At 40.0% G+C, this 22,434-nt stretch overlaps 1 protein-coding gene across 14 annotated transcripts in view; it reads right to left on the minus strand.

The window, feature by feature from the left end:
- Nucleotides 1–1,165: 1,165 nt before the first annotated feature.
- EHF (ETS homologous factor) overlaps nt 1,166–22,434 on the minus strand; it is a 47,217-nt gene continuing 25,948 nt past the window's right edge. For 8 of the 14 annotated variants that reach the window (XM_075094376.1, XM_075094383.1, XM_075094377.1 and 5 more), the window contains 8 exons: nt 16,943–17,042; nt 14,187–14,432; nt 13,809–13,868; nt 11,366–11,434; nt 11,206–11,274; nt 8,153–8,212; nt 5,496–5,691; nt 3,059–4,688 (listed from right to left, as the gene is read on the minus strand). In XM_075094376.1, the coding sequence (XP_074950477.1) occupies nt 4,589–4,688; nt 5,496–5,691; nt 8,153–8,212; nt 11,206–11,274; nt 11,366–11,434; nt 13,809–13,868; nt 14,187–14,432; nt 16,943–17,042 (900 nt within the window). In that variant the 3' untranslated portion in view covers nt 3,059–4,588. Of the gene's footprint in view, nt 2,479–3,055; nt 4,689–5,495; nt 5,692–8,152; nt 8,213–11,205; nt 11,275–11,365; nt 11,435–13,808; nt 13,869–14,186; nt 14,433–16,942; nt 17,043–22,434 lie in introns of those variants that run through there. The other 6 variants (XR_012660734.1, XR_012660736.1, XM_075094379.1 and 3 more) reach the window with 4 other exon arrangements.

Genomic DNA, 22,434 nt, shown 5'->3' on the forward strand with positions numbered 1-22,434 from the left:
ACTGGAAAACCAGCTGTGTGTTTATTTAAAATTCAGTCTGAGCTTGCTTGAAATCTGGTTCCAATTCCTTTTGAAACCTGGCTTGGGACTCTCAAGTTCTCAGACCATGACAAGCCTTTCAGGGAACTGACCTGGTTTTGCATGCTAAACATGGGGGTTGTATCTGTGTTTAAAATTCAAACATATTGTTCTACTGAGGTGGACATAATTTTGGAGCTCCTTGAAATTCTGGGTTTGAATATAGGATGATTCAATATTGACTGAACATTCTTAGAGCCACCATCCTCAAACAGCCATACACATAATTTCAAATGCTGTGGAATCACTCGCTTGCTTAAAAATTAAGCACGTTTGCAGATTATAGAGCATGATGGTGTGATTAGTCCCATTGCAGGTAAGCTCCCGGTTTGAGACTCCAGCTCAACTCCAGACATGCTGGCACAGTGACAAGCACAGGTTGCCACAGCAGGCATGCCGCACTACACCACTGTGGTGCCCCATGCTGCCAACCACCTTAGGTTACTCAGGGAAGCAGCAGCAGGGGCTACAGTTTGGCTCATTGCAGGTCCGCGTACTACACCCTTGCACTGTTCTGATACAGTGACAGTTCCCCGCAGAGCGTATATGCCATACAGACCTATTCTGACTTTCACTTAATTACAGGTATTTTCACTTTATTTCCTCAAGCTGCAGACCAAATCAGGAGAGGTGTTCTCTTTGTTCATTAAGTGGTTTTGTAGCCACCACTTAGATGGAAAAATAACATGAAAGACAGGATTTCATAGTTTTAGCTTCTTTGATTCACTAAAGGAAATGCTCAGTGTGAGTAATATCATCCTTAATCAGCCTAGCCCTTGCACACTCTTCAGAACACCTTGACATTAAATCAGTGCTGAAGTAAGACCTTTGTAAAGTTTAGCAGCTGAACAAGAAAGGCAATCTAGCTGCGTTGACATAATCAAGTATTCCAGCAAAGCCTGTGAGACATAAATCAGGTTTGGAAATCCAGTATCTTCATAGCAGCTGGGCTATTCAGCATATTAGTGAATTGAAGCCACTGGATTTTGTGGTAATTACATCAGCCCTTTTGTCAATATTGAAATATTGAAAGAATTAATATTAGTCACTTCTAATCTCAAGACATAAAAAAGTGAAGATAAACATTAATCAGAAAATTTCTGAGTGTTTTATTTGAATTTGTATCATATCCACAAAAATAGAAACAGTCTTTAGAACCATTTTGTGATACATAGTCACCAAGCTGAGATTTACGATGGCAATAGTGAAATATCTAATGTGTATTTGTTTCCACACATATACATTGAACATGATGCTGCGACAAGCAAGCAGGAATTATGCAATGTGCTGCAGAAAGAAAAATGAAAATGTAACTAAACATTTTAATGTCTGTGCAGTTCACCAGCCTACATACAGTTTCTCAGGAGGTTTTTAGAGTAAGTTGCTCTAATTTTGTGCAGAAAATATAGTTTGCAAGTGCTCATGCCAGTACCTTCGACACTGTGATTTGCATGTAACTATATAAATATAATATACTTTCCTATCTAGAGCTTTATACATATGAAAACTTATGGTACAATAAAAATCTATACACATGGTGCTACCAGTTCAGCAGCTGCTGACTTAAAGGATACATCTAAAAATATGATTGCTCAGCCTCTGAAATATAAAATAAAAGAGCAATCAGAAATGCTTTTTGTTTAAATAGTAATTTACATAAACATTCTTCTCTTTCTCCATTTGCTTAGGTCTGGTGAAAAGACTCCCTTTGGTTGGTTGCATCTGTCCTTGGCAAGAACTGTAAACAGTCCTTTGTGTTTGTGTTAGGCAAAGGTTAATATATTTGTAAAACAGAGTAAATGTTGGCTGGCTCGTATTCCAGCTTTATGCTATTGTAATGCTGAATGACAAGTACCTAGTCTGAAAAGTTCTGCAGAGTGGGAATAGAAACTTGCATGATTTCCACATGCTGAAAGATGTGACAGTGTAAGACTGGCATTTATACAGCACTCCAGCATAAATCACTCTCTAGATTTATACAGTATGCTTCTAAATAAAACTTTATCTTTCAAAACCTTTAAAAGCATATTTAGCTGCTGCTTGGTAACCAAATGGCGATGCATGTATATCACAAGTTCATTTTATCTCCCAAGAAATTTGGTGAAGCAGCTTTTTGAAAGTATTACAATCAGTTGCTGTAAGATGTATGTTAACCTGAGATAAGGTACTACAGATTTGTGACAGTACCACTGATTTCAAATAGTCACCCTAGGTGTGGACTGGAGCGGGGGGATGGGAGGAGGGTGAAGAGCATGGAGCAAACGGCTGCAAATACCAGTGGGGTGGGGGGAAGGAATGGTCTTTGGAGCAAAGTGAAGGTGCTCTCCTCCTCTGGTGACCTGGTTCTTGTCATATGAACTACAAAATGGTGGCAAACGAAGTGCAATGTAGCTAATCAAGCTAAAAAAAAAAGGAAATTATTGAGTTGTGCAAAAGCAAGCAAGGCTAGGACAGTCAGTCAAGAAAAGAAAAGAGAGGGAGATAGACTGAGAGGAAAAAATGCTTTGAAGTACAGCGGCTCATGATTTGATTTGTAAATAAGATGAACCTCTCTCCACCCAGGTTATGAAAAATAAGAAATTGTCATGTATGGGTAATTGATGGTGACAGCTCTGGCATACACAGTGTAGGAGGTGGTGTTATTGTTTGACATGTCCTACATGTGTAGATAGCAAGTTAGGCTCTCATGTTTGCCTATAAATTGTTGCTACACACATTTGATTCCTTTTACATTGATAGTTCTGCTGTGGCTTGGTTTCATCTCTATTCCCTTTCAAGACAGTAAAAAAATGGAATATCCTACAACCTCCAGCTGCACCTTGCTGCACTCCAGGCTAATATGGATTAAAATCCAGGGGACACCTGAGGAAATGGATATTGGATGGATTTAATATTGTTAATTGGGGGGTTTTTGGTGTGGTTTTTGTTGTTGTTGTGTTTGTTTCGGTTTTGTTTTGTTTGGGTTTTTTTCTTTGGTTTTGGGGTTTTTTTGTTCTGGACTTCTCAGTCCCTGTTATTGTTTTCCAAATTCCCCACCCCTGAAAAAGTGAGCTGGAAACGATCTTGGTTTCTCCTCTGTTGACATCACCAAGAAAATCCTGTTTCTCAATTCCCACATCTCATGTACTCAGTGACCTCGTGAAGCGCTGCCTCCTCTAGTTTTTATTTCGCCATGTTCTGCATGTGCTTGGTGCCAGCAGGAAACATTCATGACTTGGAGAAAGAAAAAGCTGCCAATGAATGTTCAGTCTCCGCATAGCACTGCTAGAGATAAGCCCAAAATACTGACCCACATCTGAATGTCCCCAAATTTCAGTGTCTTTAGGTTGGTGGGGTTTTCTCCAACTAGGAATCCCAAGCAGCGCCCACAAATACAAAATAGAGTTAGACTTGAGAAAAGCAAAGGGAACTAATATTTTACATACAATGGAGCTTTGCATTTCTCAAAGGTTTTTTCAAAGTATCTGTCCAAGTGAGACTTGATCTGCCAGGAGGACCATACTACTTGAAGGAACTGGGGAGACTGCTCCCTCATGCCATGGGATTAATATATGTTCTGCTTGCCCACCTCCTCACTGCTTCATACGGCATGGATTTGAATCCTTTCATCAGGAATATAAGAGAGTGGGAGGAATATGAACATTTCTACTGGGAAACCAGTGCCTTTTAGTAAGTTTGCCCAGTCAGAAAACAATCATCTTCCTTCAATAGCTTTTGGTCCCTGAGACTAACTCTCTTCCCGCAGTTCACCTCAAAGATGTTAGTTAAAAACAAATAGCCCTTTTCCTGGGATGAGCTGAATGCCCTTTGGAGATTAGGGAGAATACTCTGTACCAGGTAAGGTCAGGTCCTAAACTTCTGCCTACAAAAGAAGGTCCTAGTGGTGGAGGTAGTATGGGTTCTCCAAACAAATGCTGACAGCCGCCTTGCAGAGCCAGTGCTCTCTGTGGCTGGAATAAGCTAACTGAAGAGGAACCCACCGTATGACTCAACAAAAACAACTGGAAGCTAGCAAAGTGTTAAAACACTCAGAAATCAGAGGAGGGAAGGAACAAGTGATATTGGCCAATGAAAGCTATAAACCAGCTGACTATGGAAGAAGACTACTTGGCTCAGAGATGCTTTACTGTTTCCTCCACTTATAGTTGCCTTCCAAAGTAGATTATCATACTCCCTAAATGCCCTAGTATTTTGCTCCTTCCCTTTCATTGCATGACTCGTAAATCACATTATGCCTGTATGATTTAAAAAAAAAAAAGATAAAAACTTCACAAAAAGGGAAAAATAATCATAATTCTATAATGTTACCTTATATCACAGAAAACTGTGTACATTTTTTCCCCATACAGGACATACTTCAAATAAAATAATTTTAACACCAATAATGATAATGTTCCTTCTTCCCGACAGAAGCAGAATTGGTTTTTCACGCCAGTTTGGTACATAAATATAAGAAAATAGTCTTTGAATATTTACATCCAGGTGTTTTAAATGTTATTTCTTGACATATTTAATTCTCATTTTCTCTCCAGCCACGGGCATTTTTTCCAAATTTATATACTAATCTCCGACCATCCACACGCTCCAGGATTTCTCTTTTATAATAATATCTGTTAAAATAAAAACATAGAAAAAGATTTAAGATTAAATTCACTTAGAGTCCTGAAAGGACACTGCCAACTAGGGAATCCCTCGGCTAGCTGAACTGTCTTTATTTTCTATTGATATATATAATACCTAAGATTATTATAACTGAAAGACAGAGAAGAAAAAATTGAACATCTATTTACTTTATATTAATTATCTTCTGAGTTTGAATTTCACCATATTTCAGATCACAGTATATTGCCATGTTTATTGCACACTTTTATGAGATTTCATGGGGTTTTTTTCCAGATAACCCAGGATCTGAAATCAGACCAGGAGAAAATCTCAGCTTCCATTTAAAAATACCTTTTGAAATTTCATAGGTTATGTGAAAATGCTCAGACTTTTAAAACAAAGGCCAAAGAAAATCCTCACACAGAATTTGTAAACCTATTTTAAGATAGTGGGTGAGGGGTATGTCTAATTTCTGAAAACTACTGCACAATTTAAGCCTTCCCAGTTCAGTAGCATGTGAACTTTCAGCTTGCTACAACCATGTTTCCTCCCTACATCGGTTGTCTGGGCTACAGCAACAGCATATATATTATATATAACACTTATGAATGTTATATATATTATAGTATACAGAAGCAGGTGGGGAAAGAAAAGTCAAAGAATATCATAATGTTACAATCTCAAAATCAGTGGGAGAGACTCAGCTGTCAAATAAAGCAACTGGTGCTGCTGACAATACATTTTTAAAAGTCAACCAGATTCTCCACTCAGGTAGTCTATGTGCCCTAGTCTTCTACAGCAACATCTCAGCTCACCTCATAGCCCGGCTGAGTTTCTCGTAAGTCATGCTGCTGTTGTTTTTCTTCTTTCCCCAGAGCTGAGCCACAGCTTCAGATTTCAAAAATCTGAAGACACCTTCTGACCGGTCTTCCCACTTGATTAATCCTGGGTTTTTCTCAGGATTGAGAAGAATATCTCGAATAAATTCCCAAAGATGAGTTCCTCGAGGGTCTGAAAGAGGAAAGGGGGTAGGAGGAAGGAGTGTCTAAAGAGCTTTCTGGGCTATGCTTGCCATTTTTATGTCATGTTCTTACAGTGTGTCATCTACAGATGGTGACCACTTGGAAGGGACAAGCCATGGTTCCTGGAGCACAGGACCCCCACCTCAGAGATATATAAGCAAAAAATGCTGACAGTCTTTACACCGAGGCTGGAAGTGAGTGTCAGCCTTCGGCAGTCTGAGCCCTGTGGCAGGCATGTAGGAGTCCCTGCAACCAGGCGAAGCAGAGTGCAAACCACCCACAGCTTCCTTCAGTCTTTGACACTGTTTCTGCCCTGAAGATAACATGTTTAATTCTTCCCCTCATCTCATTTGCCCATTTTTCCTGATACTCTTCTACAGCGTGGCATGTAACCTGATATTACCATGCGGTACGTGAAACAGCCAAGATAGTTGTGAAGCAGGCACTGAATCTCCACGTATTTAAAAGAAAGACAACAGAAGGCAAAGGAGGTGAAATGCCATTCTGCATTGAGTATTTGGTCTCAGGTCTCTTAGGTAGACTCAAAGAAGTAAGAAGGTGTAGAGTGGATAGAGGGATAGTGACAAAACTGGCTAGTCAAAATTGTATGTGAAAAGGGTATAAAATGTTTGTCTGTGATATCAGAAAAGGCAAAACCAGATCTGGTTCAACAGGTAGACGTCCCAGTTTAAGCACAAGTCCATCCCACAGTTACTATAGAGATGGCACCAGAAAGCCCAGATCAAAAAGAAAAAAGATTAAATAAACTCAACAAGTCAGGTGTAGCAGTTTATGAATTAAAAATAATAAACACAGTGACAAGGTGGACCAGAAAGATAGCAGTCCTTTGGTCTGACTTCAAAGGCATGCAAGGGTTTAGACCAAATTACGAAGGAAACAAGCTAGTCAAAGATGTGAAGGTAAATAGAAAAAAGTATACAGTGTAACATGAGTAGATTTCAGTCAACTAATCGAATATTTTTCTTTGTTATTATAATTGTTTTCTAGAATTAACAAAATGTGGTGGACCTAGTCTATCTGGACATCAGTAACATACTCAATAGATCATGATACAGAGCAATACTGAAGCAACTAGAAATGTAGGGCATTAGCCCAGCATGGCAATGTGACCTTTTCTACATGCCACGGCCGTGACTGAGTTCTTAGAATCATAGAATATCTCAAGTCAGAAGGGACCCATAAGGATCACTGAGTCCAACTCCCTGCTCCTCTCAGGACTACCTAAAATTAAACCATATGACTAAGAGCTTCTTCCAGATGCTCCTTGAACTCTGACAGGCTTGGTGCTCTGACTACTTCCCTGGGCAGCCTGTTCTAGTGTCCAACCACTCTCTCAGTGAAGAACCTTTTCCTAACATCCAATCTGAACTTCCCCTGATGCAGCTTCATTCCATTTCCTTGTGTCCTGTCGCTGGTCACCAGAGAGAGGAGATCAGCACCTCCCCCTCCGCTGCCCTCCCTGAGGAAGTTGTAGGCTGCGATGAGGTCCCCCCTCAGTCTTCTCTTCTCTGAGATGAACAAACCGTGTGACCTCAGTTCTTCACAGGTATGTCTTCAGACCAGCCTGCCTAATCCTTTCATTAGCAACCTCGATATACACACACAAAAAAAGAGACAAAATATCTGTGCGCAGATAAAAAGTTCAGGAGTTCTGGCTGGGCCGAGTCACAGAGCAGGGTAAAAAGAGGGAACGGAGGAGACAGATAATCTGGAGACCATACTGAAACCAGATGAAATAAAACACTAAAAAATGCAGAGAAGGACCAACACTAAGGTTTTCTATTATAAATAGGGAATGACACAGGATGCAAAAGACATACACAAGATATTTTCAGCACAAAAATCTCAGTAAAGTATATTAATGGAACTATGTCCAGAAATCACAATTATGGTAACCTGTCTTCAGAGTCAGCTTGAATCAAAACTAGCAGAAAAAGCAGATAAGGGGAGTGGGAATACTGTCATATCGGAGCAGAATAAGGTGGCATGATTGAGGGGCAGGCACTTGCTCATGATGCTGTGCATGAAAGGTTCTACAAGGCGATGTTGAGCAGGGTCTCTGGTGCATGTTTCGCCCAGCAGGCACGGGCACAAGCATGGCCATGCCTATGCACAGACCTTACCGATTTAACCTTTTACTCCGGTCCACCAGCCTGGCTCAACACAGAGCAGAGGCAACTAGCTTCTGGTGGCTTCCCCATAAGCCCTCACTGATAAAAGCAATTTGAAAAGTATAACAATACTGAGTCAAAAATAATGTAAGCAAGCAGTACTAGAAACAATCAGATCCTTGGAGGATTCAATCACAATAACAATCTAGCCAGTTTTGTTTTCAAAATGCTTCCTTTTCCCTCCCAAAGGGGGTTTGCTTTTAATGTGTTCCTTTTTCTTCAGTCAACCAACCATTATAAACATGGATGTCGACTTACTGTGCTTCTTGGTGTGGGACTTTGGGGTATGATCTTGCGATTTTTTCACATCTGAAGAATCTGCAGAGAAGGAAAATGAAGCCTATTTGTAAACTTGATTAAAGGCTTTCCATTGACTTGCAGGTTGAAAGAAATAAAACCACAAAAAAGAATGAATATATCTTTTAAAGATAATCACTTTTCAGAAGGTAATCTACGTGAGGAGGAAGGGGGAGAGTTTTGTTTTCTGTACTATATGTTAATCAGCACACTTCACAAAGAGACCATTGATGAATAAAGAATGAATGCAGAGGTAAACATTTGGCTTTTGAAACCTAAATTTGATTAACAAATACCTCACCTCATGTTATGTGTGAGAGAGAGAAAAATAAGACGATCATGTCTATAAAAGGAATCCTGAATTGTCCCATTATGTCTTAGTCTTTGCAGAAGCATGTATCTTTGGGGGTTTATTTGTTTCTGAAGACATGATCTAATGTGAAATGTATGCGTTGGTACCAATGCACAGAAGACCTACCTGACTAAAACATAATGAACTGGCAAAACATTGTTTTGGGGGGGGGCAGGGTTGGGGAATGAGGCTGCGCTGGTAGGAGGTTTTTGGCAGCTGGACGTGCATATATTGTTCCTTGGCTCAGAGCCATAGAAACAAGCCATTTCTCATCAATGGTACTTTATCACCTGCAGCCAGCCAGAGGAGGATAGGGTTTCTGGCACAAGCATTTCTTCAGAAATGAAGAAGAAGAAAAGTTCTGCCTGTTCATGACTGTAAACTACCTCACAGCCTGCACGTTCAACCCTCCCGCCCTCAAACCAGTGCAGCCTGGCTCTCCTCTTGTCATTAATGAATAGCTTTCATCTGATTGCTCTAAGTCTCACAAAATCTGTGGGATAGTCCTGAGAGGCAGCCCCTTCTGTGTTTGCTTTTCACCATGCTTCGTGCGTGAATTCCATAAAGCAAAGCTTATGGTCCCACGCGCTTTTTCCCAGCTTCTATGAATGCACGATTATCATACTTTTCATGGAAACCGGGCATTTGCATGGGAAAATGACTCACAGGAAATATTCATTTGCATAGAAACTTGTTGGATTTGCACAAGCAACTGCAATAACTGCATGTGAAAAGGTAGATGCAAAGCTATTCACACACTTGCTTTATTCATATATAACTGGAAACATAAACTGAACAGGTCAGTGAGGCTAAGCCTAACCTCCACTATTCTGAGCCTGGCATAATTATTGTCCTTGACCCCCAAGCAGCAAATGCGCTCTGAGTCATCTTGCCTTCCCACTCTCAAAGAGCAGAAACTAGCCTGAACCTCACTCAGCTTGGGGGAAAAAGTAAAATGAGGCTTATTTCACTGCCTTTTCTCAGATTATGATTCCCCTGATGTTATTAAAAGTCTGTGGGAACTCCAGGCGAGGACAGCAGGGCCCAGTTCTTTATTTGCCCTGTTGTATAAATCCTTCTCATTTTAAAATCCCACAATTCACTTGCAAATATTTTTTATGCTCCACTTAGCTGGAGATTTACTCTTGGAAGTTCAGTTGCCTTCTGCCTAGCTGGTGATTTATTCTGGATTTCAGCTGTGTAAATAGCCTCCTGCTCTGCCTCCATTCCTAAATGGAGACCAGTTTCAAACATGCTATGTTAGGAGGCTGGGGCCTGACAGATGAAAAGACTTATGATGCAGTTTCAACAAAGCTGTCTTGCAAAACTTCTGACAAAAGGTTGCACAGTATTTGCATATGATTCAGGAATGAGCCATTTTTTTACGGGATATACAAATTTAGTTTTTACAGGAGGCTGTGCCCTTGGCGTGCCACCCTACCTCTAGGCTTAAGCAGTCAGCAGGTAAACACACTATGCCATGATCTTGACAGGTCCCCAGTCCTGTCAGAGAGCTCCAAAATCCTGGTAGTCATCTTGTGGGAGTGGGTGGGGGCGATGGAGAAAGCAGAGTGTTTGGTTGGGTTTTTTTTAGGTTTGGTGGTTTTCTTCTTCTGGTCAAGTTTTCTCTCTATTTTTAATTATTACTGAGTGCATTAGTTTAAACTGTATGTCACTTGGCAAGTCTGGCTATTCTGGGAGGCTGGGGGATGCAGCGAATGGGCAGGCACAGAGCTTGGGTTGCCCCCAGTGTAGAGGTAGCACCTGCGAGGCTGCATCTACAGCAGTGTGCTTTCCTTTCTCACCCTCCCATGACCTCCACTGCTTTCTCCCTCAGGTCTGCTTGCTTAACAGCCTCTAAGAAGGACCTGCCTTTCTTTCCCCCCTTTCTTGCTCCCCTGCCATCTCTGCTCTCCTTTTTTCCCACTGCCTCACTCTCTTACCTCCGCTCCTGGTGTCTGCCCATGGGACATGGCCATGGAGTGCCCCAACCAATGTGCCTGGACTGCACTTTCACCAGGCACTACAGGAAATGGTTTTGCTATTTATCCTGCCCTTTAGCAGGTAAATTGTATCTCTGCCTCATGGAAGCACTGTGGAGGGGTGAACAGGCAGGTGGTGCCTGCCCTGCTGTCAGCTGAGATGGGCTCCAGTAGTAAGCCCTTCTGCTGGTGCAGTTGGGCAGAGAGCTTGGTGCCTGCCCTACAGGTCCCCCAGGCCAACCCCAAACCCACCCCAGAACCAAGCAACCTACTCAGCATGAGCCACCGCCTCACTAGGGAAACGCAGCCACTTCTGGGGAGGAACATGGCACTTGATTGCCCATATCCAGCTACACCGCAGAAAAGTATGGTGGAGCTGGAACATCTCGTCTCTCAGACGCTAACAACTTCCTCTTTGACTCAGTCACTTTAAAAGATATGTGGAGATTGCAGATTATTTGATCTTCTTTGTCTTGACAGAGAGAGATGACAGAGGCATTTCTTTAAAGCAAACTATTGTAAATTGTAATAATGATACCTAAAATAGCTGTCAGAGTAGGTATTGCTTGGTTTAAAATTACTGGAGGCTCAGATTCAATCCTACGACAGAATAGCACAGACACTATCATATGTCGGTAGCTCTGGGACATGTGACAAACAATTAATTACAAGTTCCTTACCAGGAGGCTGGTGACTTGGTGTCGTCATGGAAATCTGAGCACGACAGAATGTTTTACTGTCTAATAGCTCTGGGAATTGAAAAGAAGACATTTAAAGTAATAGCCTCAGACAACAATAAAACCATCTCAGAAATGCATGAACTACGGTGATGTTAGTTACCTACTGTGCTACCATATCCACTGTCATACAGGTAATTCTCTTCTTTCCAGGACACCATTAACGATGGATCTGAAAGTAAAGGACCGAGAGGAAAATCAGATCACTAAAAGAACATTTTTTTAGCTCAGGGATGAATACTGAGCACGGAGGGAATAAGAAATGTACGAAAAAAGGGAACCAAGAAGTGAAGGGGCTGTGCACAAAATTATTTCCTTTCACTCAAATTATGGATGCATTTTGCATATTCAGACTTACACAAAGCACTGACTTTTAGAAATAACATAGTAGGCTTTTCCTTTTCCTGGGTAATATATCTTTTATGCCTGCCCTTGAGGCAGGTTTCCTATGCCAGATCAACTCTAATTCTACCTAACCTAGTCCTGAATGCTCAGACCCTGGTGATTATGACAGTGCTTTGGTGCCATAGAGATGAAAGTGTTCTCAAATATCTAGCAAAACAGGAGGATGCTTATAATGAGTATTTATTTCTATAATGGTAGAACTCAAAAGTCCCCTCTGAAACAGAGCTTCATGTGTAAGCACACAGTGAGAAACATCAAAGCCTAATCCTAGGCGAAGGGCCATTTTATTCCAGGTATGTCAAGTCCCCATCCTTAGGCTAAAAATCACCAACATGATTAAAGATGAATAATTTTTAGTGACCTTCTGGTCAGATGGATCAATACAAGCAGAACAGAAGTATTGTCTTTATGACCTGTACATTGATCAGGAAATTACTCTCTTCACAGTTCATTTTTGAGGTCAGAAGCCTTAAAAAAAAATCTCTCTTTCATTTGAATCCAGGTCAGAAAATATGAGGTGTAAGGTTCAAATCTAGGTTTTGCTTAATTTTATTTCATGTTCACATAAATGAAAAAAAAAAAAAAAAAATGGGTTACAGCTAAATCATCATGCTTGGCCGAGTTACCACTTATGACATAGGAATTTAGCAGGCGTGCTAAGTAATAACTGCATGTTTGGGCACCTAGAGCTTGTGTTCCTACAATAGCACACACCCTTTGCTTGCTTGGACACCTGATCCGCCTAATGTTTCCTCTGAAAACAGGCCTTACCTAGCCAGAATATGGGGAGACAGCTTGTCTTCCTGCTTTGGCCTTTTTCAGTACCCATATCCTTGCAACTGCGACAGTCTACTAGGATGAGGCAGTCTTCCCCTCTAAACCACCAGCTCTGTCCCTGCTGGATCACAAGGAGTCCCTTCCCCAGCAGCCCCAATCTGCACTGCCTGCTCCTCCCCATGCAGAAACTAAACCTGCTCCCACTGCCTGTGGTTGGCATCGTCAGAGACACACCACACCACTACTGATTCGGCACAGCTAGGAGAACCATCAGTTAGTCCTGGGCTTTGACCTTTCCAGGATGTGCAGCTTTTCACTGCATACTTTTCACTGCACCGTGTATCTCTAGTGGGAGGCGGAACTAATATTATACCAAGATCTCAAAAATCAGGACTTAAAGGATTACTGTATTTTCCTACTATATGACAAGCATCAAGGCTGCTGCATGCACATCACACGCACTACATGGGCACGGGCAAGGAGTAGATTGCAGATTGCAATGCTTGCCTACTGCAGGCAGAAGGTGAATAGTGTCCCTGGCTGGACAGGCTCTCAGTTAGCTGAATAAACAGGCTGGCAGTATTTGTCAGAGACATCACACGTTACACATGTGGATTCATTCTGCCAGGAGATATTAAAACATGGCTTGTGAACACACCCACATACAAAGAAGCTGGGACTAGTGAGGTAGACCGTGTTTGGCTATGGACAGAGGCCCTCTGACAAAGAAACCCAGAAAATAATCGTGTCTGAAGAGGAAGATTGAACTGAACTGCAGTTCTTTTCATTGTGAAGCAAAGTCCTAGGAGGAAAGGGATCTAGCTATGAACACACTGGTAAAAAGAGACTGCCACAGGAAAAATGCAGATTTGGTCAAACCAAAATACTTCCTGAATTTCAGTTTCATTTAAACACGTGAGGAAATTGAAATGTAACATTTTTTTTCTCTCAAAGTTGTTTTGTTTGGAAATTTCCTCATGTTTCAAACATTAACAAAATTTTTTTAATCTTTTTTTTTAAACTGAGAATACTGTGAAAACAGTTGTTTTGAAATCCACTGAATGAAGCATACAATGAAGTCCTTTACAAAGCTGCACTCACTGAACACTGCTAACTATTCCAACTGTGAACATCAGTATAGACCACTGTTACTGCAGAGGTGTCCTAGGAAAAGTGGCCACATACAAAGATACAGTGGTACTACCCAAACCTTCAAAAAGTAGACGTTGACCTGTAATTGTTTTACTTCTATTCTGCATGATACACTTTCCATTTTATTTAATGCCATTTTGATATCTCTTTTGGAATAGACAGTTTCCCCTTTTTGTCACCATCAAAAGACAAGTTATCCAACTGTTACTCACCTGTTTGCTCTGTCTTCACAATAACATTATGAGACTGATACATGTCACTTCCGCACTGGCCTGCAAGAAAGAATATGGCAGATAGGATGTATGACAACAAGCACAGAAAAATCAAAGGTATTAGCTCCAAGCAGCAACTGCTACAGCTGAGCCAGAGGGCTAATTCTGGAGTGGGAAACATACCCTTTCTCATGGACCTTCAGAATTCTGCCTTATGTCATAACTAAGCAATTTAGCAATACAGTGAACGAGGTATAAGCAGTATAGCAAACATAGCAAATAAGGTCTGCCAGGTAGGTCTCTGGGGAACGTATGCGACTTCTGAAGATCCCAGAGTTCAGACCACTGTATGGGTGTCTCTGCCTAATACCTATTTACCATTCCATTTTAGGTGCTGAAGGTTGCTGTAAAGCAGTTGCCCTGCTGTCCCAGCTGCCTGAGTGAATTCCTGTAGGCTCATACTACACAGATGTTCCCCATTGATATCAAACTCCTGGAAGGGTATGCAGTTGGCATCCAGTTGGTTGGTATCAAGGAGATGCTGTAGCCACTCCCAGACTTGAAATTTAGTCCAGTACTGCGGGTGTATTTCATGCCACTGGGTTCCATAGAAGCTGCTGGACACTGGAAAAGAAAATAGGTATTTACTGTCTCTGTTAGCACTATGGGACTATGTCAATGACAAGAAAGGTCTATAGCTAAATTGCATGCCCTGGAAGTCCACAGATATAGATTCTTTTCTCAGTCCTTAACACTAGCTCAGTAGCTATTGCTGGAGAAGGTATTGTTTGGGGTTGGTTTTTTTTTTTTGACTCAGTTTTTCCAGTTAAAAACTGGAATTATTACATTACACTTCTCTTGGCAGATTGAATATGTAGGAATTAATTTATTAATATTGGCTAAATACACCAAAATTCTTTGATGGAAGATACCTTGCAGAAGTACTATTGAAAAGGTATGTTGATCCTTGTGAGGGAAAAAAAATTTAGTGCCTCAGAAAATGATAGAAAAGCCTTGCAAAATTCTCATAATGTGACGTGAAAATTTCCTTTGAATAAGGACTTAATAAGGACTGAATATGAATTGTCGGATTCAATCAAAGAATAGTAAAAGCCAAGGCACTCTCATATTGCTCCACAGTAAAAGTCTATCAGTAAGGCTCACAGCTTCCTGATAGAGCTTGTGTTCTGATTAATCCACACTATTTCTGTAGTCAGGTAAGGTGATTTCTGGATGCAACTGTAAAACTCATTTTTAGTTACGGAAGGTGCCTAATTTTCTTGTTAGGATGTCTGAATCTTTTCTTGGCAATCTTTTAAACTGCTCTCAGTTGTATGTCATTACACAACAATAATTTACGTGTGTAAATGAAAGAAATTGTGAGTGTGGATAGGATAATCATATAAGATAAGAGCAAAGGCAGGACTGCTTTAGTCTTCTCTCACAGAAGGGCTGGCAAAAGGACTTCAGTGCAATTTACTCTTTGGGAAAAGAAAATGGAGTATGCCAGGCAGAGATGGTGGCACAATAAAATATTCACAAGTGCATGAAGCGTTTAAGGATGACAGACTGCAGAGGTGGTTGAATTACAGGAGCAGGAAAGACTGCCATGGCCTAGCTCTACAGTAGCCCCACTCCAGGATATGGCACCAGTCCATTCTGAGTCTCCCCAAGAAAAAGATTACCTACAGAGCTGTGAGAAATACTGTCAACAGCAGATATTGCTAGAGGACCACAAGCAACAGAATTGCTCATTTTAGGAAATCATGTCCCCTCAGGCGCCACTGGACCTCAGGTCTCTTTGGTTAAGGTACAGTGAACAATGCTATTTTCCAGGTAAACACAAGAAAGCCTCAGAGTTACTTAGGTTTCTTTACCAATATTGGCCAACAAGATATGTGCCAGTAACTTAGGGAGTTTGCAGGACTGTTTCTCATCCTCCTGTTGAAGGATTTGGGGAACAAATGTGGAAATTAAGACTGTGGTATGTCAGAGAATAAATGTTTGATGGAGCCGTCAAGTATTCCCTGAAACGGAGTTTTATATGTCTTCCCATCACTTCAGGAGGGTGAAGGAATCTCAGAGGCCACTAGACTCCTAATGTAAATGGAGAGCCTTTAGTAAAAGGAAAGACTAGCTCAGTAAAAGGAAGTGAAGTGGTGAATGATTGTAGAGGCCGATCTGATCTTTCGGCTTCCTGGCCCTCTAAAACATAAGTGAATCCTAAGGATTTTCACACTGGAAACATGAAAATAGACCCACCATTTCCCTTCATGAAATCTGGTGCAAAGTGAAACTCAACCAGGGCTTTTTCCCCCATGAATTTGTTACAGACAGGGCGGCACATTTATTATGTGAATTTCTTAAGTATTAAGAAATTACACATGAAAAAGAGTTTCATTGAGCGGGAGCTTCCATTGTAAATTTTGTTGCAGCATTATTTGGATTAGAAGGACGATTTCAGTATGTGTTTGTCTGCTTAGATTTTAACGTTTATCCATTGACTGAGTGATGAAAAGAATTTAAAAATTATATCAAACACTACATATATGGGTATATACTTTTATACTGAGAAAGAATATGTATATATGAACACATTCTTGTATATACAGGCACATAATCAGAAAACAGTAAGAAAAAAATGAAAAGTTTGCAGATTGCAAGCTATCTAGTGCTTTAATGTCAGTTTAATTAGAAAGCTATCTAGGAATATGAGCTGATAAAGCAAATACAGTGAAGGAGCAAAAAGACTATTCCCCTGGAAAGCTGGAGGGGTGATTAGCATTGAAGAGTAATGTGGTTCAGAGAAGGTGTGAGGGTTAAAGGTAAGAGAGAAAGAATTCTGGACTGAAGAAAGGGAGCTTTTGGCACTTCCAACACCACTAAATTCATTTTAAGAAAAAGAACCAGTAAGGAAATGAACCATAAACTGGTCGCTTTCAGAAACTTAGTGTTGTGAGTTCAGCTTTTTACAAATAAAGCAACAAATGGAAATTTTTCATACCAGAATTGAAACTCCAGTAAGTTAGTGTTACTGAAAAATAACACTTGTGCATCTTTAAAGCTGTAGTAACCCCTTCCCCCCTCAGCCTGCCCCCAAAAAACATGGCTCAGAGCTGTTGAATTCCTCCTACCATTGCATGTGGAATATCCGTCTGTCCAGGAAGGCTGCTGGTGGAGTAGATTGCTGTTGGAATTGATACTCATTCTGCCAGCTCCTTCCAAAATCATGATCTGTAAGTGAATTGAACAGCTTGCTTAGTGAGCAGTGTCTAGTCCAAGAGGTAAATGGCAAAAAAAAAAAAAAAGAATCCACTGAGGTTGAAGTGAGGAAGCCAATTCCATTTGTAGAAGATACAACTGAAATCAAGAACATGTTGCCACAACCCCTTTTCCACTGCCACAAAATCTCCTTATGATAAACATTACCCTAATTGATTTGCATATGCAAGAAGCAAGTTTCTACAGCTGCCCATCCATAAATGAATAATCTGTAATCAGAAATGAAGCTGACTGAAAAGGCAAGGCTCCTTACAGAGCAATACAGGAAAACTGCCAAGCTTTGAGAAATAAAATACTAAATAGTTTTACTTTTTTTTTTCCTAATTTAAAGAGAAATGTGGTTTAAACATGCTTTCCTTTTCTTCTTTTATTTTTTTTAGGAGGGAAGAAAGGCTTATCAACAATTGCAATTGAAACTATACGGTTGACAACAACCCATGTTCAGAAACGCCCTCACACAGAAGGGCCTACATGTTAATGCTACACGGAGGTAATGTTACAGGGAATATCTTGTCAGCTGACCCAGATTCTTATCTGATCTGTGTCAGCAGTGTCCATAACACTTCCCAGTAACAAATATCAGAGATCATACATTTCAAACCACCAAAAAATCAGTCAATGATCTTGAAAATGAGACAGACAGTCTTGTAACAGAAACAGCATTTAGGAGTGACAGCATTCCCTGTTTTAAGTAACATAAACTTTCCTTTCTACTTATCTTAGCATTAGCACCATGACTAAAAGTGTCCTTTATTTTATTTATACTTTAAAAAACCAAACCTACTTATATGATATTTTAGAAAAATGTCACATATTTATTATATGATTAATCTTTACCATGAAGGTATACAAAATTCCCCAATTACAGGTATTCTTGATATTTTACATTATCTTTCAGTGGTTTGAAGTTGCAAAGTTTAAAAATATACATTATAACCATAGACATTCTTGAAGAGTTTGGAAAGTAATTTGTTAAATATTATAAAGGCCTCAGATTGTTACTCATATAAATACACAGAAAAGAATGAAACCTGTGTTCAAATATGTTCTAAGCTGGAAGCCACAAAGTCTGTAAAAACGAAACATTAGACATCAGGATGGCATGTGAATGAAGCTAGACTTCACCTTGGAATTAAAAAAGGGATGAAATACAAAATGGACTCGTGAAAGTTAAAGTCACTGGTCACCCACTGAGGCCAACAACAAAACTTTCCTTGAGAGCACAGCCTGACCCTCTACAAGCTTATACCAGCAAATTTTTAGGTAGAAGAAAAGGAGTCAGTAGAAACACTCAGCCTTGGTTTTAAAGAACAGCCTGAAGACGACCTGGGTTGGTATTTTCCTCTGTAATTTAAAATAATTTTTGTAACTTTTAAAAGTTACAAGTCTCTCTCTTTCTTCCCCCTCCCCCCACCCCCCCCCGCCCCAGATATATATATTTGGAGAGGGGGAGAGAAAGGTTACTGAGAATTGCTTAAACAGTCTTAGAAAGTTTATCACAGAGAATGGTGTTTTACAGTATATCCTAGTTCAGGGCCTTTTTTTGTAACTATATGGTTTTTAATCATTTAACACAATTAGGTATGAATGAATGAAGCATAAATGATAAAGACCTTATTAGAGCATCAGATAGAGGTGAGGTAGAATACCAGATATTCTGGAAAAACTATAAAACTTGAGGCTTAGCAAAACACTCTTGGGAACTTAGTTTGGTAAATAAACTTATTTTTAAACAAAATTACAGGACGCACTTAATATTGAATTTCAACTTATTGATTTGAAGTCACATTTTCAGAATCCGTCTCGGAATTTCAGGTACTGTGTTAAGTGGTTTTGCCTTCTGCAACTTCTGTAGTTCTGGAATTCTACGTAATTTTCATGTCTGACACTTGTGCAAATAAAAATGTGTCTGGGAACATGTGTGCATATGAACCGAAGTTATTTCTGTGTTTAATCTCCTGTGTAATTTTTCCCTGAAAATTCAGTTCAGGTAAACTCTTATATTTCCTTCATCATAACTAATCAGGTGAATTTCCAAACTAAAAGATCCTATGACACTTTGATTCAGCAACTCAAGCTATGGATCGTTAAATAAACAAAATCATGTGTCCTGCATAGTTTTTCCACCCCAGCAGGAACCATGATCAACGCATATCAGAGATCTGAGAAGAAGCACTCTGACAGCCTTTTCCCTAGATTCGGATTTCAGTTATTTTTCCTTTAAACTCTTCTTCCCTGACACAGTCTAGCAGCAATTGTTTTCCACGTTATCCCTGAACAACATTCATAGTATTTTCAGATAATGTGCATAGAACTTGCTTTATAAATGAAGCAATCAATATGTTTTTGAAAGCTATATAAGTTATCTCAGCCAGAATAACTTAATTAATTTCCAGTATAACCTGTGGGAACAATTGTGCTTGAGAGGAAGAATTTGCAATATGACATTATTCACAGGAATAGGACTGGTTTTAGCTTTAACCCAAACTTTCCCAAAGTTCCGTGTATTATTCAAGGTACTGGTTTCTTGGTGACTTGAAAATTGTCAAGTCATCTCCTTTATCTTAATGCAAGGGTGTTCCTTACCTGGAAATCATTCTAGCACTTTGTTCAGGGTGAGTATAAAGTCCCACTAACATAATTCCACGCCTTTGCTTGGAAGCATACAGCATCATGCTCAAAAATGCTTTCCCTATGAAAACAAAACTCTGATTGTCTCCATTTCAACCCATATATGCCTTTCTTTGATACAAGTTCATGGCAGATTTATGCTTATAGCAGTTTCTCATCCCGTACTTGGAAAGATTTTGAATCAGGATATTGGAAGGGGCATGCTTTTCATTAGTTTAGGGCCAAATCCTCAAATCTCCCTTGTGTATAGACAAACCTAGTTAAAGGGTGTGAAGCCTCAAGGGGAAGGACACATAATATGTTCAGTTTTCTTTTAATCATATGCCATGTATCAAAGCGAATGGTGGAACTAATGAAGCCTGGTTTCCTATGACTGTGTATCTTGTGGTTGGATTCTCTACTGTCTAGTAAGATGTGAGTGCTGATTGAAGTTTTTCCCACGGTTGGGGCATTCATAATATCTCATCGTCTCAAAGGAGTGAGCTCAAGCTTCACTCTTTCTTTCAGATGGAGTATTAATAGATATTACTCCTGTACTTGGAAGTCAGTGTTCATTAATCCTGTAAGAACTTCATATCTTTGAGACTTCTACCACATATCAAATTTAATTAAAATTAGCGATGGGACTCAAAGATTGTTACAGACCAAATGCAAAAGCCAACACACAGAGAGAATAACAACAAAAGCCTCATTTCCTCAGGAAACCGTGTTAAAAAGGGATTCTAGATGAGTTGAGATTTTGGAAGAAATATAAAGATCTTGGGATGTGTCTCTCTACTAAGACATGGTACATTATAAATGAAAGCACACGTGAAATGTCACATGTATTTATATACACATATATGCCTCTGTGTTTGTGTGTGTGTGCATTGTGTGTATCTGTATACACATTTCCATTCTTTTCCATTGAAGAGGAGCCATCTCTGGAGTATAATCTTATACCACTACTAGGAACATTGCATAGTTATGAGAGGAAGCAAATAGCACTTTACTCAATCAGCAAGATTAAATATAGTTGTGCACTGGTGTTCAGCAACATTCTTTCTGGAGAGAATTCTATGAGAAGGGATGAATGCATCCAAAAAGAATCTTTCACCTACATTCAATATATCAGGTGGTATTGAAAGACCAAACCCTGACGGCCTTTCTTAGTGAAGGCTTTCACTGTAGTCAGGAGCAGCTTTGATTGAGCCACAACCCAGTGACTTGGCAGTAACAGGAGATCGTTTGCTCTATTCTTCTTTTCTTCCTTGAACACCTGACCACTCAGAGTAAACTGCGGTAATGAAAAGAGCAAGGAGCCATGGCCTGCCCATGGAGCAAATCCAGTATTGCAGAAAAACATATTTACAAATCCTTGAACCTTGGACACTGTATAGTGCACTCTATGCAAATTATTTTATTGCACTACAGGTGTGCTCTGAAAATAAATTACTCTGTTCCCCATTTCCACATTCAACCCAATGAGTCTTAACATCCTGATAATGAGTTTCTCCTTTATTTGAACCAGAATCTTTCAGGAACAGCTCGTATTAAATGACAGGAAAGTGCTGAACACAGTATGAAAGGCAAATAAGCAATACAGAGAAAATGAGTGAATCCTAAAGTACTACAACAAGAGTGATTGTTCTGACATTAATTTGCACAGTCGCTTGTTACAACACTGAACTGAACTAGGGGTCTTATTAATTAGAAATATGAGGGGGTGTGGAGCCCATAGGGGAAGGGGGCCTACTTCCGGTTTGTAAAGCTAGGTACTCTATGCAAAACACACACACAAAAAAAGATATCTAAGGCAAAACTGACTAAAACTATTAAACTATGACTCCACCCGTAAGCTATGCAAAGTCTAAGAGTGACTTCTAGCTGAGACAAGCTCAGTGCAGGTCCTCCTGGCCTGTCCAAAAGGGTGGATCTCTTTTGGCATATTTACCTATGGGATCCTTCCCCATTTTTCCCCTTTTACCATCATGGCTGAACTTCAAATGCAGATTTCACCTGGGCTTATTTTCTTTGAAGTATGTTATGTACACAGTGAAGACAAAATGCCTGTTTTTCAGGGCTTGGATTTTGTGGAACTAGAATCTACAGAGTATGTTAAATATTTCAGATCATTACTGCAACTTGGATTACAGTCAAGCACTTAAACGGCAATCTAAAATAAATGATACTGGGTAATAACTGCAGCCGCAAAGGAACAGAATCCGGTTTTTAATCTTTTTCTTGAAAAATCAAAAGACAACGAAGTGGGCCGAGTTTTCAAGACACCAGAAACAAAGGACAACTACAACAAAGCAAGTGGACCTGCTTTACACATATGGTTACTTCAGAAACATAAATGCATTGTACTTGTAATGTATATGATCAATTAACTGCTTTGCATTCCAACCACCTATTTTACATCTCCAGTAGTGGTAAGGGCAGGCAAAAACTGAATATATAAACGCTGAGAGCCTGTTTACATGTTACTGTGAGCTTTGGATCTTCTGGGTTGGGTTTTTTTTTTCCTCTCACTTAATGTGTATTACTACCAGGGCTCCAGGGTCTTATTCTGAGCCAGCGTGCCTACACATACAGTTATGGCTGACCCTTAGATTGCCCTATGATCTCTATCTGTCTATTTTGCAAAGGTCTCAGGTTCATCCTTAGTGTCTGCCAAACTCCCAGATGAGATATCATCCCTGCCACAGCTCACTTTCAGATATGACCTTTT

Source organism: Phalacrocorax aristotelis, chromosome 5 (assembly GCF_949628215.1).
Source record: "Phalacrocorax aristotelis chromosome 5, bGulAri2.1, whole genome shotgun sequence".
In the NCBI taxonomy this organism is placed as follows: Eukaryota; Metazoa; Chordata; class Aves; order Suliformes; family Phalacrocoracidae; genus Phalacrocorax; species Phalacrocorax aristotelis.